General features: G+C 38.0%; 1 protein-coding gene across 3 annotated transcripts in view; it reads right to left on the bottom strand.

Moving 5' to 3' along the window:
* The window catches only part of SPATA6 (spermatogenesis associated 6), a 171875-nt gene that overhangs the window by 142824 nt on the left and 15006 nt on the right, over positions 1-14045 (bottom strand). For all 3 annotated transcript variants that reach the window (XM_022575641.2, XM_022575640.3, XM_022575642.2), the window contains exons 2-3: positions 4948-5085; positions 3742-3790 (exon numbers count right to left, since the gene is read on the bottom strand). In XM_022575641.2, coding sequence (XP_022431349.1) covers positions 3742-3790; positions 4948-5085 — 187 coding nt within the window. The remainder of the gene's footprint in view (positions 1-3741; positions 3791-4947; positions 5086-14045) is intronic.

The raw sequence follows: 14045 nt of genomic DNA, 5'->3' as shown, positions 1-14045 counted from the left end.
AATGTAAGGGATAAAACCATAAAATTTGTAGAAGAAAAGAGAAAATTTTTGTGACCTTGGGTAAGGCAAAGACTTCATCAAAAACATGATACATAAAAGAAAAAAATTGATAACCTGGACTGCATAACTTTTGTTCTTCAGAACACCCCATTAAAAGAATGAAAAAAATAAGCCACAGACTGGGAGAAAATATTTACTAGTCATATATCTGATAAAGAACTTATATTTAGAATATTTTTAAAGACAAAAAAAAACTTACAATTCAGTAAGAAGACAAACTACCCAGTTCAAAAATGGGCAAAATATTTGCACAAGCATTTTATAAGAAAAAGCTACATGAATAGCTCATCTGTACTTGGAAAGATGCTCAACATTATCAGTATTAAAATGCAAATTAAAAATACATTGAGAGGGCTTCCCTGGTGGCGCAGTGGTTGGGAGTCCGCCTGCCGATGCAGGGGACACGGGTTCGTGCCCCGGTCCAGGAGGATCCTGCATGCCGCAGAGCAGCTGGGCCCGTGAGCCATGGCCACTGAGCCTGCACGTCCGGAGCCTGTGCTCCGCCAACGGGAGAGGCCACAACAGGGAAAGGCCCGCGTACCGCAAAACAAAACCAAAACCAAAAACAAACAAACAAGCAAAAAAATACATTGAGATACCACTACACATCTATATATTCCAAAAAGACTAACAATATCAAGTCTTGGGGATGATATGGAAAATCTTCATACGTTGCTGGTGGTAATGTAAAATGGTACAGTAAGTTTAGAAAACAGGCTGACAGTTTCTTAAAAAGTTAAACATATACTTAGGATACAACCCAGCATGTATCCATATACTCACAGCAACATTGCTCAGAATAGCCAAAAACTTGAAACAATCCAAATGTTCATCAAATGGTGAATGGAAGGGGAAAAAAATTCCATACAAGATGAATATTATTCATAAATAAAAAGGAATGAACTACTAATATGTAGAACAACATGAATAAACCTCAAAAACATTATTCCAAGTAAAAGAAGCCAGGCACAAAGGACTAAATGTTATAAGAACCCACTTATATAAAATTTCTAGAAAAGAAAAATATACAAATATCTATTTTCTAGATAGAAAATAGATCAGTGGTTGTGGGGACTGGAAGTGGGCATAGAGACTGAGTACAAGCAGGCGTCAGAACTTTTGGGGTGATGGAAACATGCTAAATTGGATTGTGATGACGGCTCACAACTATATATATTTTCTAGAAATCGCTTAACTACAGTTACAATGGGTAAATTTTGTGATATGTAAGTTATACCTCACTAAAGCTATTAAAGTAAGGAAAGGAAAGATGACACTACCTTTCCTACAAGAACAGTATTTCAGGGTCATCACATTGCTGATAAGGAAAATATCTGTTAGAGAAGAATTCCAGCTAACACATATAGAAAAAATTAACAGTATTAGAAAAATCACATTTGGTAACCCCTAATGAAAAGACAGGTCTCAAGGAATGCTGAAGCTGTTCGATGAAAGGCGGTAGAGGAGGCTTATCACGGAGGAATCAGGCTGATGCTGCCTGGAGGCAAAAGATAAATCTTAATATCACTAAACTTAAGACAATCAGACATTATATGCCACTTGATATGATGCAATAATAAGTACAGAGCACCAATTATGAAGGATTCTTGCCAAAAAAACAAATAAGCCTGAATCGAACGAAACCTTTAGGTCTAATTTTCAGTTTACATAATATAAGTGATGAATAAGCTAAACAACACTTTGAGGAAGCAGCAGCCAAATCCAAACTGTAGGACATTCTAAAGGACCTGATTTTTCTAACAAATTCACGGCATTAGGAAGAAAAAAAGTGAGGGACACTACTACAGAAGAAAATAAACTTAAGAGCTAAACAGCCATATACATATGTGAACCACGCCTTGATGGGATCCTGATTTTTAACAAACCAACTGTATAAAGACATTGTGGTGGCAATTGGAGAAACCTGCATAATGACTAAGTATTCGATGTTATTAAGGAATTATTATTAATTTTGTTACATATGATACCAATATAGTGGTTATATTTTTTTCAAAAACGCCTTTATCAATTAGAGGTCATGCCAGAATACTGGCAGTGAAGTAATGTATGTATAGAATTTGCTTTTAAATATTCCAACATTTTTTTAAGTGGCAGGGTAAACATATAATACAATGGGCAAAATGTCAAAAACTGTTGAAGCTGACAGGTATATGAGACTTCATCATTCCATCTTTTCCACTTTTAGTATATTTTAATTTTTCATATTAATAAGGTTAGGGGACAACAAAAAACTGCAAAGCTGAGAGGAAAAGAAAAGTAAAAGAAAAGGGGTCCAAAGCTTACAAGAGAGATCAGGGATAAAGACTGCTGTGGAAACCATCAGAAGATAGGTAAAACATGAAGCCAAGTCTTTGGAGAATATCATATAAGGAGAGAGTAGAAACTAAGTCAAAAGAGATCAGAGAAGTGAAGCCAGAGGAATTTGAGAAAGATACCAAAAAGTGGAATGTCAGTGATGCAGGAGGAAACCTAAGAGAAAAACTGAATCAGGGGAATCAAGACAAGAAAGATTCCAACTAATAAGAACCACCAAGTACTCTTAGAGACCCTAAATTTCAAATAAAATAGGAAAAATTATGTTTTATAACAAGAGAATTTCAGAATGATAAGGGAAATAATTATCTTCATATTTTCTAAGATACACAATTTCCCAGATACTGAACAAGATGTTCAAGAAAATTAAAAGTCATTACGCACTGGCACCAAGTTGCCACCTCACTAGTCTGCCGTAGTGGAAGACAGAATACCAAGTGCAAGAACAGCTATAAAAAATAAATACGATATTGACATTAGCCATAAAGAGTTCTTTAAACTATTAACTCCCTGAAGGTAAAACAATGAGCCAGCCCTATTTCTACCCATATGCCCAGATTCTAGCATGGTTCCAGGCTGCATGTTTCTATATTGCTAGAGTCCCAACGGGGTGCAAAAGGTATGGAAGGGACAGTTGACATTGATGATGCTCAATATTGTTGGCATTTTGAGTCACAATTATATATTAGACCAATATGGTAATCCCTAATCCCTTTCTGATTACAAGGATAAATAACAGAGCTTTTCATTTCATACTCAGAGCTCAAATAACGTATTCCCCAACGTATACCTTTGCATTGCTGCTCTCACAAAAAACTGGATCTTTTTATAGTTGATCCCCAGTACTTTGAAGAATTTACTGTTAACCACAGCCTTGAATACGTCACTTTCAAATAATTTATTAACATATTGCATATAATACAAAATGCAAAAGCATATATATTTTAAGCTACTATTACTTCAATCTTCTATTGTTTACTATCTTGATTTGCAATACAGTGAGGTTAAAGACATATTTTTGTTTGCAGGGCAAAGTCCCACCTAACATGAATCTCAGTTCTTACATCATTAACAGCCCATATCATTTTAATCAATAAATAGTTCAGATAAGTCTTTTTGTTATTCACAGATCAAACACAGAAAAAGGAAAAATTCCCCATCTCTCTGCAGCACACGTAGTTTTTATTATTTCCAGGTATATTTCAAAATTCTAAAAAGTGTAAAAAACTTCTCACCTCAAGATTTTTGAAGTTCTTGTTTGACCCTTTTTGACTTTTATCTAACTCAGGATTAAAGAGCATGATTCTAAAATCTCTTAGAATCAGAAATTAAAAGTTAAAAACTTACATTCAAGCTGTGCAACCACATCTCCAGGGTCTACTGCTTCGGGGAACATCTATAGTGAGAGAAGGCAGAGGGAAGCAGGATAGAGAAGAGAATGTAAAAGGAAGACATATATGAAATAGTTTTTGTGTTTTCCTTCTCATTCCCAAAATATTCCTTTCCCAACCAAAGAAACTTCTGACATTACTGAGAACTGTCACTTCCTCTCTGCTTCTCATGATCACTATACAAGATTTTACCAACAAACGAAAATTACATCTGGCTCTGCCTCCCTCTCCAATTTGATCTGCTAGCAGTCCTCCCTTTGTTACCATGGTCATACTTGCCTTCTTGGTGTTCCTCCAGCTCATCAAGCTTATTCCCAACAAGACACCTTTATATTTTCTGTTCCTCTGCTTAGAATGCTTTTACCCTAGACCTTTAAATAACTGATACTGTCTCATAATTCAGGCTCAGTTTCAACGTTATTGCCTTCTCTGACCACCCTTTAAAATAAAGAATCCCCCTAATCCTTCTGTCCCCTTACCCTCCCTTTATTCTCTTCATGACACTTACTATTTACTTGATTATTGTCTGTTTCACCTATTACAATGAAAGCTCCAAGAGGGGAGCATGTTTGTTTTTTTTACCCAGTGCCTAGAACAGTGCATGGAACAGACCAGGTACTCAGTAATTACCTGTGGAGAAGAGGAAGGAGAAAAAGGAAGGAAGGAGGGAAGGAGGAAAGGAAGAAAGGAGGGAAGGAAGGAAGGAAAGAGGGAAGTAGACAAGGAGAGAAGGAAAGAAAAAAGTGAGAAATACAATTGGTAATAATTACCCAAAAGCACCAGATTCAGGGGGGAAAAAGGAAAAGAGACTTATAGAAAGAAGCACCACATGACAGCCATAAGCAAAATATGACCTATTCTTACCTATTAATATCTCCCCCATCTCTTCTATGAAAATGATTACTTAGAATTCAAGGTGCTATATTTTACATAAAGACCACTAAGACAATTTTAGAAGTAAACTGATCCATCACGAAGAAGAGGCAACTGATTCAATGTATAATATAATGCATATTTATTTTCAAGCTTCCGGATTTAAGTTACAAATCTCCTTTTGAATTAAATCAAAGTGCATAGTCAACAATCGTAATATGTGTTATTCAAAATTTGGAACCACTTTGATTTTTTATTGGTTAACATTTGATTGGATATTTGAACTCACCTTTTCAAACACCATTCTGGCATTGAAGACCAGTGGAAAATTGGCTGGGACACATTGTGTCTTTTTGTATTGGCCAAACACACAGATGCTAAGATAGATGTCCTCCTTGTCTTTCAGTACCACTCCTGGGCAAGTTACCTGAAAGAAATTAGACAGATGAATGTGACTGCTTCATGAATTCCCTGAACTACTGTACTAAAATAACTTACCAAACATTACATAAAAACACTAGTCTGCTAAGCTAATAAAAATAGGCACAAGTTAAAAGAAAAAGACAGAGATTCTAGTATTTACAGAGTTAAATGAAATGCCTTTATAACTTCCATCCCTCTGAGATATCTATGGTTTTCCACTTGGTTATTTGTGCTCTATGTACTGGCTCTTGGGACAGACACTAATAGTTTTAAACAGTAAGCCTCAGGCTCCCACTTTATGTAGAATGCTGACATAAACTTATTCAGCATCATTTAATCGCAAAGGATTAAGACTCAGCAGAAATAAAGCACAATACTAGAGGACAAAAAAAAATACCAAAAAAAGCACAAATCTGACCTGTATCACCCTAAGTCTCAGCCCATACACACCCTCATCAGAAGAAATACGACAAACTTTCAGAGCAAGTGAAGTGTAAGTTTCTAGCCCAATGAAATATTTTTTAAACATAAAACTGCACTTAACTATTCTCAGGACTGACACAAGGTATATAGGCATAAGATGTAGGGTTTCTAAAAATTACATAGCACAGTCTCTCCAGTTCCTGCCACATTTCATTTTCAGTGATCAACCATACCCTTAGTAGGCTATTGAAGATTCTCCAAGATTTGAATCCAACTTATCATATAGCAATATTACTTGACACCTCCTAAAAATACAATCAAAGTATATTTGTTATTGTTTACTGAACGCACACATTACTTTCTTGCTCGCATTCTTCCATTATCTGGATTACTGCTCATTTCTACTCCATGCCATCTCCTCCTCATCTACTTCTACCTCCCAAGGCTTACATTAACTGTCATCCCATACACAAAACTTCTCTTGATTCACCAACTATCACTATTCAATTCAATCTAATTCAAACATTTATTGTTAATTTATTATAGTCAAGTAAATAGTTTTAAATTCTCACAGCATTTTATAGTTCTCTTAAGGCCCTAATTATTGTCTCTATGCATTTTAATGAAGTGGATACACCTCACCTATTTTATTTGATTATAAATTCCCTGAGAACAGAAACTCTAATTTCCTCATCAATGTATCCAAAAACACAGACTTTCTATATTAAGAAGCAGCTTAGAAATTATCTAGTACAGCTTTGAATTTTTTATACAGGGAAACAATAGAGACCCAATAAAGTGAAGGTGATTTACTTACTTAAAGTCACACAATAAATGAGTCAATACAATACATTCAAAGTATTTAGAACAGTGCCTGACAGTGTTTTAAATAAATACTAGTGGGCTTCCCTGGTGACGGAGAGGTTAAGAATCCACCTGCCAATGAAGGGAATACGGGTTCGGGCCCTGGTCCAGGAAGATCCCACATGCCACAGAGCAACTAAGCCCATGCACCACAACTACTGAAGCCTGCACGCCTAGAGCCCGTGCTCTGCAACAAGAGAAACCACTGCAATGAGAAGCCCATGCACCACAAAGAGGAGTAGGCCCCACTCGCCACAACTAGAGAAAGCCCACGCACAGCAACAAAGACCTAACGTAGCCAAAAATAAAAAAATAAATAAAAATGTATAAATAAATAAATACTATAGTTATTATTAGAATGAAAACCACTATCATCTCCATCTTAATATAGACTATTGCACTGAATAAATGACAAAGACTTCATGTCCCTCTGTATACAGCAGTTAAGATTATTTTCTATGCTAGCTATTTTGACTCCATCTACCCCTTATTCTATTTTCTACTTTTGTCCTAATAATTCACTATTGATTATTAAAATCAAAGCCTTCAGAAATCTCATTCTGTCCATCAGCTTCATTTTCTACTCTGCCTCATTTAAACCAAACCTGTTAAGAGTACCTCTAAGTCTGTGTTATGCCTACAGATGAGGCTGGTCCAAATTGAAATGGACAGTTAATGTAAAATACAAGATTTTGAAGACTTGCTCAAAAATATTTTAAAGAATGTTTACAAAACAAGTGTAAAAAAACTCATTAACAACTTTTACACTAATTACATGTTGAAAGGATAATACTTATACTGACTTAAATAAAATTACTGTTAAAATTAATTTTATCACTTCTTTTAATTATTTAATGTAGCTAGGGGAAATTTTTTAATTATATCCTTGGCTCAAATTATACTTCTATTGGACAGCACAGCTCTAACTGTCCTCACTGGAAAATACTGAGTCTCTTTCCAATTTGTAGTATATTTAAGAAGACATGACATTTTTCCTTAGCCACAGTTCTATAAATTCTGCCATTCTTTAAAGGAATACCATGGAAAGTTCCATAAAGAAGGCATCAAAAGAGGGGTTAAAGAAAATCCGACGGAACAAATATAAAATAAGTAGCAAACTGGCTGGCTTAAACCAATCATATGGATAATTACATGAATGTAAATATCTTAAGTATTGTAACTAGAAGGCAGAAATTATCAGACTGGATAAAAAAGCAAAACACAATATGCTAGTCTGCAAAAACACAATTTTAAAGATTACGACATACATAGAAAAAGTATTTTCGTAATAGTAGAGTAAATATCTCCAAAATCAGCCCCTCCACAGAGAAGCTGAATAGATATTTTTCCAAAGAAGATATACAGATGGCCAACAGGCACATGAAAAGACGTTCAACATCACTAATTGTCAGGGAAATGCAAATCAAGACCACAATGAGATACCACCTCACACTCGACAGAATGGTTATTACCAAAAAGACAAGAAACAACAAGTGTTGGTGAAGATATGGAAAAAAGGGAACTCTCACACACTGTTGGTGGGAATGTCAACTGGTGCAGCCATTATGGAAAACAGTATATCGAGGGTTCCTCAAAGAACTAAAATAGAACCAGTTATAGGATCCAGCAATTCCACTCCTGGGTATTTATCTGAAAAAAAAGAAAATACTAATTTGAAAAGGTATATGGGGACTTCCCTGGTGGCGCAGTTGTTAAGAATCCTCCTGTCAATGCAGGGGACACAGGTTCGAGCCCTAATCCAGGAAGATCCCACATGCCACGGAGCAACTAAGCCCGTGCGCCACAACTACTGAGCCTGTGCTCTAGAGCCTGCGAGCCACAACTACTGAGCCCACGTGCCACAGTTACTGAAGCCTGAGCGCCTAGAGCCCGTGCTCCACAACAAGAAAAGCCACTGCAATGAGAAGCCTGTGCACCACAACAAAGAGTAGCCCCCCCGTCATAACTAGAGAAAGCCATGCACAGCAACGAAGACCCAACGCAGCCACAAATAAATATAAATAAATATTTTAAAAAAACAAAAGATATATGTACCATGTTCATTGCAGCACTATTTACAATAGCAAGATATGAAAGCAACCTAAATATCCATCAATAGATGAATGCATAAAGAAGGTGTGATACACACAAACACATCCCCCCACACATACACACAGGGATATTACTCAGCCATAAAAAAGAATACAATATTGCCATTTGCAACAACATGGATGTACCTAGAGGGTATTATGCTAAGTGAAATAAGTCAGATACAGAAGGAAAAATACCATAAAGAAAACAAAACAAATGAACAAAACAGAGACACATAGATACAGAAATAAACTGGTGGTTGCCAGAGGGGAGGCAGTGTTGGGGGGGCGGTGGACAAAGTGGGTGAAGGGGATTAAGAGGTACAAACTTCTAGCTATTAAGTAAATAAGTAATAGAATTAATGTACAGCATAGGGAATATAGTCAATAATATTATAATAACTCCATATGGTGACAGACGGTAACTAGACTTATCCTGGTGATCATTTCATAATGTATAAAAATATTGAAACACTATGTTATACACCAGAAACTAATATAATATTGTATGTCAATTATAATTAAAAAATTATTGTAACAAATGGTGAATATTTACTATGAGCCCTAAATTAGACAGTATTGTTGTATAAATGCTAAATTTATTGTGTGGGGGAATTGTATTAAACTTATATAGGAGAATGTCCTTGTTCTTAGGAGATTTACCCTAAAATATTTAGTGGTAAAGTGTCTGAATGTAAGCAACTTCAAATGTTTCATCAATATATGTTTATGCCTATATCTCTACTTGTATCATAGAGAAAGATAAATAAATCAGATGTGAAACAAACAAAAAGTAAGCCCTCCGTAAAAGCAATGAGAACACCAACAAAAACTGTCAAAATCAACTTTTTAGAGATCTAGAAATTAACCAGAAGTTTGCAACAATCTGAGGAGCATTTATTCAAGAAAAATAGCTGAATTTTGGTAAAAACAGTGATATTGTGGTGTTTTAACATACTTTATTCCCAATCTCCTCTACTCAGGTCTGCTATAGCCTTGACAACCAAGACCCTTACAATCATGGTAGCCATGAAAACTAGCAGCCCTACAGCCACTGTAGGAAATCAGGTATAAAGCTACCCAAAAGCCCTACGCCTAAGGAATTGTCAACCCCCATTCACAGGGCTTCTCTTTGACTTGAATCAGAGCTTAGTCACAACAAGCATCCTTTACCTGCAAGGCATTTGTCAGAAAAAAAAAAAGCAGCCATTGTTTAACATCACCGATGCCTGAGGCAGTGCCAGTTGGAGCAAACAATAAGTGACGAAAACACTTAAAAGGCAAAGCTGGAGAACTGTGTGTGTGTGTGTGTTGGGGGGCTGTCTTTGACAAGCTGTGATACATTCTTGGCAATTTAGAAGGTCATGCACACGTGCAGGGCTACAAGCATACCCAGAAATTACTTAAGGAAGCCCTAATCTCTCACCTCTGGTTGATCTTGAGGCTTTGAAAATGTTGGAAGTGAAGACTAAGAGTTGTACATTACCTGCAGGGCATAGAAAGCATGTCCCAACATACTCAGCAATAGAGATACTCAGCAAAGACTGGGGGACTCACTGGTTCAAAGCATTTAAGGAAATATAAGCCCTGTCATTAGAGGGCCATGAAGCTAACTGAGCAGAGACTTCAGTGGCCACACACAACAAAGAACACAGATTTTACAGAATATAGACATTGCCTCAGGAAAGTAAATAAACAAACAAAAAGCAACAACAACAGCAAGAAAACAATAAACTCTGGGAAGTAGAGGAAGTCTGATTTACACAGTTCCATATTATATTATTTAAAATGTCCAGTTTTCAACAAAAATTATGACATGTAAAGAAACAAGGGTATAACCCATACATGGAGGAAAAGGCAGTCAGCAGAAAATGTCCTTGAGGAAGCCCAGAAGTTGGGCTTACTAAACAAGAGCTTTAAATCATCTATTATAAATATGTACAAAGGACTAAAGGAAAACTTATCTAAAGATCTAAAGAAAAGTATGGCGATGTGGCAAAGACGTCTCATCAAATAAGGAATATCAATAGATAGACATTATTTTAAAAAATAGAGATTTTAGAGTTGAAAAGTACAAAACAAATGAAAAATTCACTAGAGAAACTCAAGAGTAGATATAAGATAGCAGAAGAAATAAATGAACCTGAAAATTTGTCAATTGAGATTATCCAGTCTGAGGTACAGAAAGAAAAAAGAAAAATGAATAGTCTCAGAGACCTGTAGGAAACCATCAAGCACAGCAACATAGATATAATGGGAGCCTTAAAGTAGAGGAGAAACGGCCAGAAAGAATGTTTGCAGAAATGATGGATAAAAATGTCTGAAATTTAAAGGAAAACAATCTATACATCCAACAAACTCCAATAACTCCAAATCACACACATTGTAAGCAGACGGTTCAAAGACAAAGATGAAGAGAGAATCTTGAAAGCAGCAAAAGTTAAATGATTCAGTAGGTACCAGAAATCCTCAACAGGAATAACAGCTGATTTCTCATCAGAAATATGAAGCCAGAAGAAAGTGCAATGACTTATTCAAAGTACTTAAAGAAGACTTTCAGTAGTTCAATATCCAGGCAATTCTCCTTCAAAAAGACGGAAAATTAAGACTTTCTCAAACAAAAACAGATAATCCATCACGAGCAGAACTCCCCTGTAAGAATTATTAAAGAGAATCCTTCAGAGACCTTCAAGATGGTGGAGGAATAAGACATGGAGATCACCTTCCACCTCACAAATACATCAGAAATACATCTACATGTGGAACAACTCCCACAGAAAACCTACAGAACCCTGGCAGAAGACCTCAGACTTCCCAAATCGCAAGAAACTCCCCCACATACCTGGCTATGGCAAAAGAAAAATGAAAAAACAGAGACAAAAGAATTAGGATGGGACCAACACCTCTGGGAGGGAGCTGTGAAGGAGGAAAGGTTTCCACACAATAGGAAGCCCCTTCACTGGTGGAGATGGGGGTGGCAGCAGGGAAGTTTCGGAGGAGAGCACAGCAACAGGGGTGCAAAGAGCAAAGAGGAGAGATTCCCACACAGAGGATCAGTGCCAATCAGCACTCACCAGCCTGAGAGGCTTGTCTGCTCTCAGTGGGTGGGGGCTGAAAGCTGAGGCTTCGGCTTCCGAGGTCAGATCCCAGGGAGAGGACTGGGGATGGCTGCATGAACACAGCCTGAAGGGGGCTAGTGCACCACAGTTAGCCAGGAGGTAGTCGGGAAAAAGTCTGGAATTGGATAAGAGGCAAGAGACCACTGTTTCGGGGTGCGCAAGGAGAGGGGATTCAGAGTACCGCCTAAGCGAGCTCCAGAGACAGGTGCGAGCCGTGGCTATCAGCATGGACACAAGAGACAGGCATGAGATGCTAAGGCTACTGCTGCAGCCACCAAGAAGGCTGTGTGCAAGCACAGGTCACTATCCACACCTCCCCTCCTGGGAACCTGTGCAGCCACTGCCAGTCCCGTGACCCAGGGACAACTTCCCCGGGAGAACACACAGCGCGCCTCAGGCTGTTGTAACGTCACTGTGGCCTCTGCCGCCGCAGGCTGGCCCCGCATTCCATACCCTTCCCTCCCCCTGGCCTGAGTGAGCCAAAGCCCCCTAATCAGATGCTCCTTTAACCCCGTCCTGCCTCAGTGAAGAACAGACGCCCTCCGGCGACCTACACGCAGAGGCGGGGCCAAATCCAAAGCTGAACCCCAGGAGCTGTGCGAACAAGGAAGAGAAAGGGAAATCTCTCCCAGCAGCCTCAGGAGCAGCAGATTAAATCTCCACAATCAACTTGATGTACCCTGCATCTCTGGAATACCTGAACAGAAGACGAATCATCCCAAAGTTGAGGAGATGGACCTTGTGTGATTTTGTCTGTATAACTTTGCTTTTACCATTTGTCCAACGGTTCTGTCTGTCCGTTTTTCTGTTTGTTTGTTTTTTTAGTATACTTTTTTAGCCCTTGTTATCATTGGTGGATTTGATTTTTGGTTTGCTTGCTCTCTTCTTTCTTTTTTTTATTAGTTTTCAATATTTTTTTAATTTTTAATAATTTTTAAAATTTTTTATTTTAATAACTTTATTTTATTTTATTTCCCTTCCGCCCTCTCGCCCTCCGTCTCTCTCTCTCTCTCTCTCTTTATTTCTTTCTTTCTTTCTCCCTTTTCTTCTGACCCGTGTGGCTGACAGGGGTCTAGTGCTCTGGCCAGGTGTCAGGTCTGTGCCTCTGAGGTGGGAGAGCCGAGTTTAGGACATTGGTCCAACAGAGACCTCCCGGCTCCATGTAACATTAAACAGCGAGAGCTCTCCCACAGATCTCCATCTCAATGCTAAGACCCAGCTCCACTCAAAGACCAGCAAACTACAGTGCTGGAGACCCTACACCAACCACCTAGCAAGACAGAAACACAACCCCACCCATTAGAAGATAGGCTGCCTAAAATCATAATAAGGTCACAGACACCCCAAAACATACCACCAGATGCTGCCCTGCCCACCAGAAAGACAAGATCCACCCTCATCCACCAGAACACAGGCACCCGTCCCCTCCACCAGGAAGCCTACACAGCCCACTGAACCAACATTACCCACTGGGGGCAGGCACCAAAAACAGTGGGAACTACGAACCTGCAGCCTGTGAAAAGGAGACCCCAGCCACAGTAAGTTAAGCAAAATGAGAAGAAATAGAAACATACAGCAGATGAAGGAGCAAGGTAAAAACCCACCAAACAAATGAAGAGGAAATAGGCAATGTACCTGAAAAAGAATTCGGAATAATGATAGCAAAGATGATCCAAAATCTTGGACAGAATGAAGAAAATACAAGAAACTTTTAACAAGGACCTAGAAGAACTAAAGAACAAACAAACAACGATGAACAACACAATAAATGAAATTAAAAATTCTCTAGAAGGAATCAATAGCAGAATAACTGAGGCAGAAGAATGGATAAGTGAGCTGGAAGATAAAATGGTGGAAATAACTACTGCAGAGCAGAATGAAGAAAAAGGAATGAAAAGAAATGAGGACAGTCTCAGAGACCTCTGGAACAACATGAAACACACCAAAATTCAAATTATAGGGGGCCCAGAAGAAGAAGAGAAAAAGAAAGGGACTGAGAAAATATTTGAAGAGATTATAGTTGAAAATTTCCCTAATATGGGAAAGGAAATAGTCAATCAAGTCCAGGAAGCGTAGAGAGTCCCATACAGGATAAATCCAAGGAGAAACACGCCAAGACACATATTAATCAAACTGTCAAAAATTAAATACAAAGAAAAAATATTAAAAGCAGCAAGGGAAAAACAAGAAATAACATACAAGGGAATCCCCATAAGGTTAACAGCTGATCTTTCAGCAGAAACTCTGCAAGCCAGAAGGGAATGGCAAGACATATTTAAAGTGATGAAAGGCAAAACCCTAAAGCAAAGATTACTCTATCCAGGAATGATCTCATTCAGATTCGATGGAGAAATCAAAACCTTTATAGACAAACAAAAGCTAAGAGAATTCAGCACCACCAAACCACCTTTACAACAAATGCTAAAGGAAGTTCTCTAGGCTGGAAACACAAGAGAAGGAAAAGACCT

The sequence above is a fragment of the Delphinapterus leucas genome, chromosome 1, assembly GCF_059928025.1.
Source record: "Delphinapterus leucas isolate spDelLeu-1000000601 "Yukka" chromosome 1, BTC_Dleu_Yukka2, whole genome shotgun sequence".
Lineage (NCBI taxonomy): Eukaryota > Metazoa > Chordata > Mammalia > Artiodactyla > Monodontidae > Delphinapterus > Delphinapterus leucas.
The sequence above is the reverse complement of the archived record's forward strand: the minus strand, read 5'-3'. Positions and strand labels throughout refer to the sequence as shown.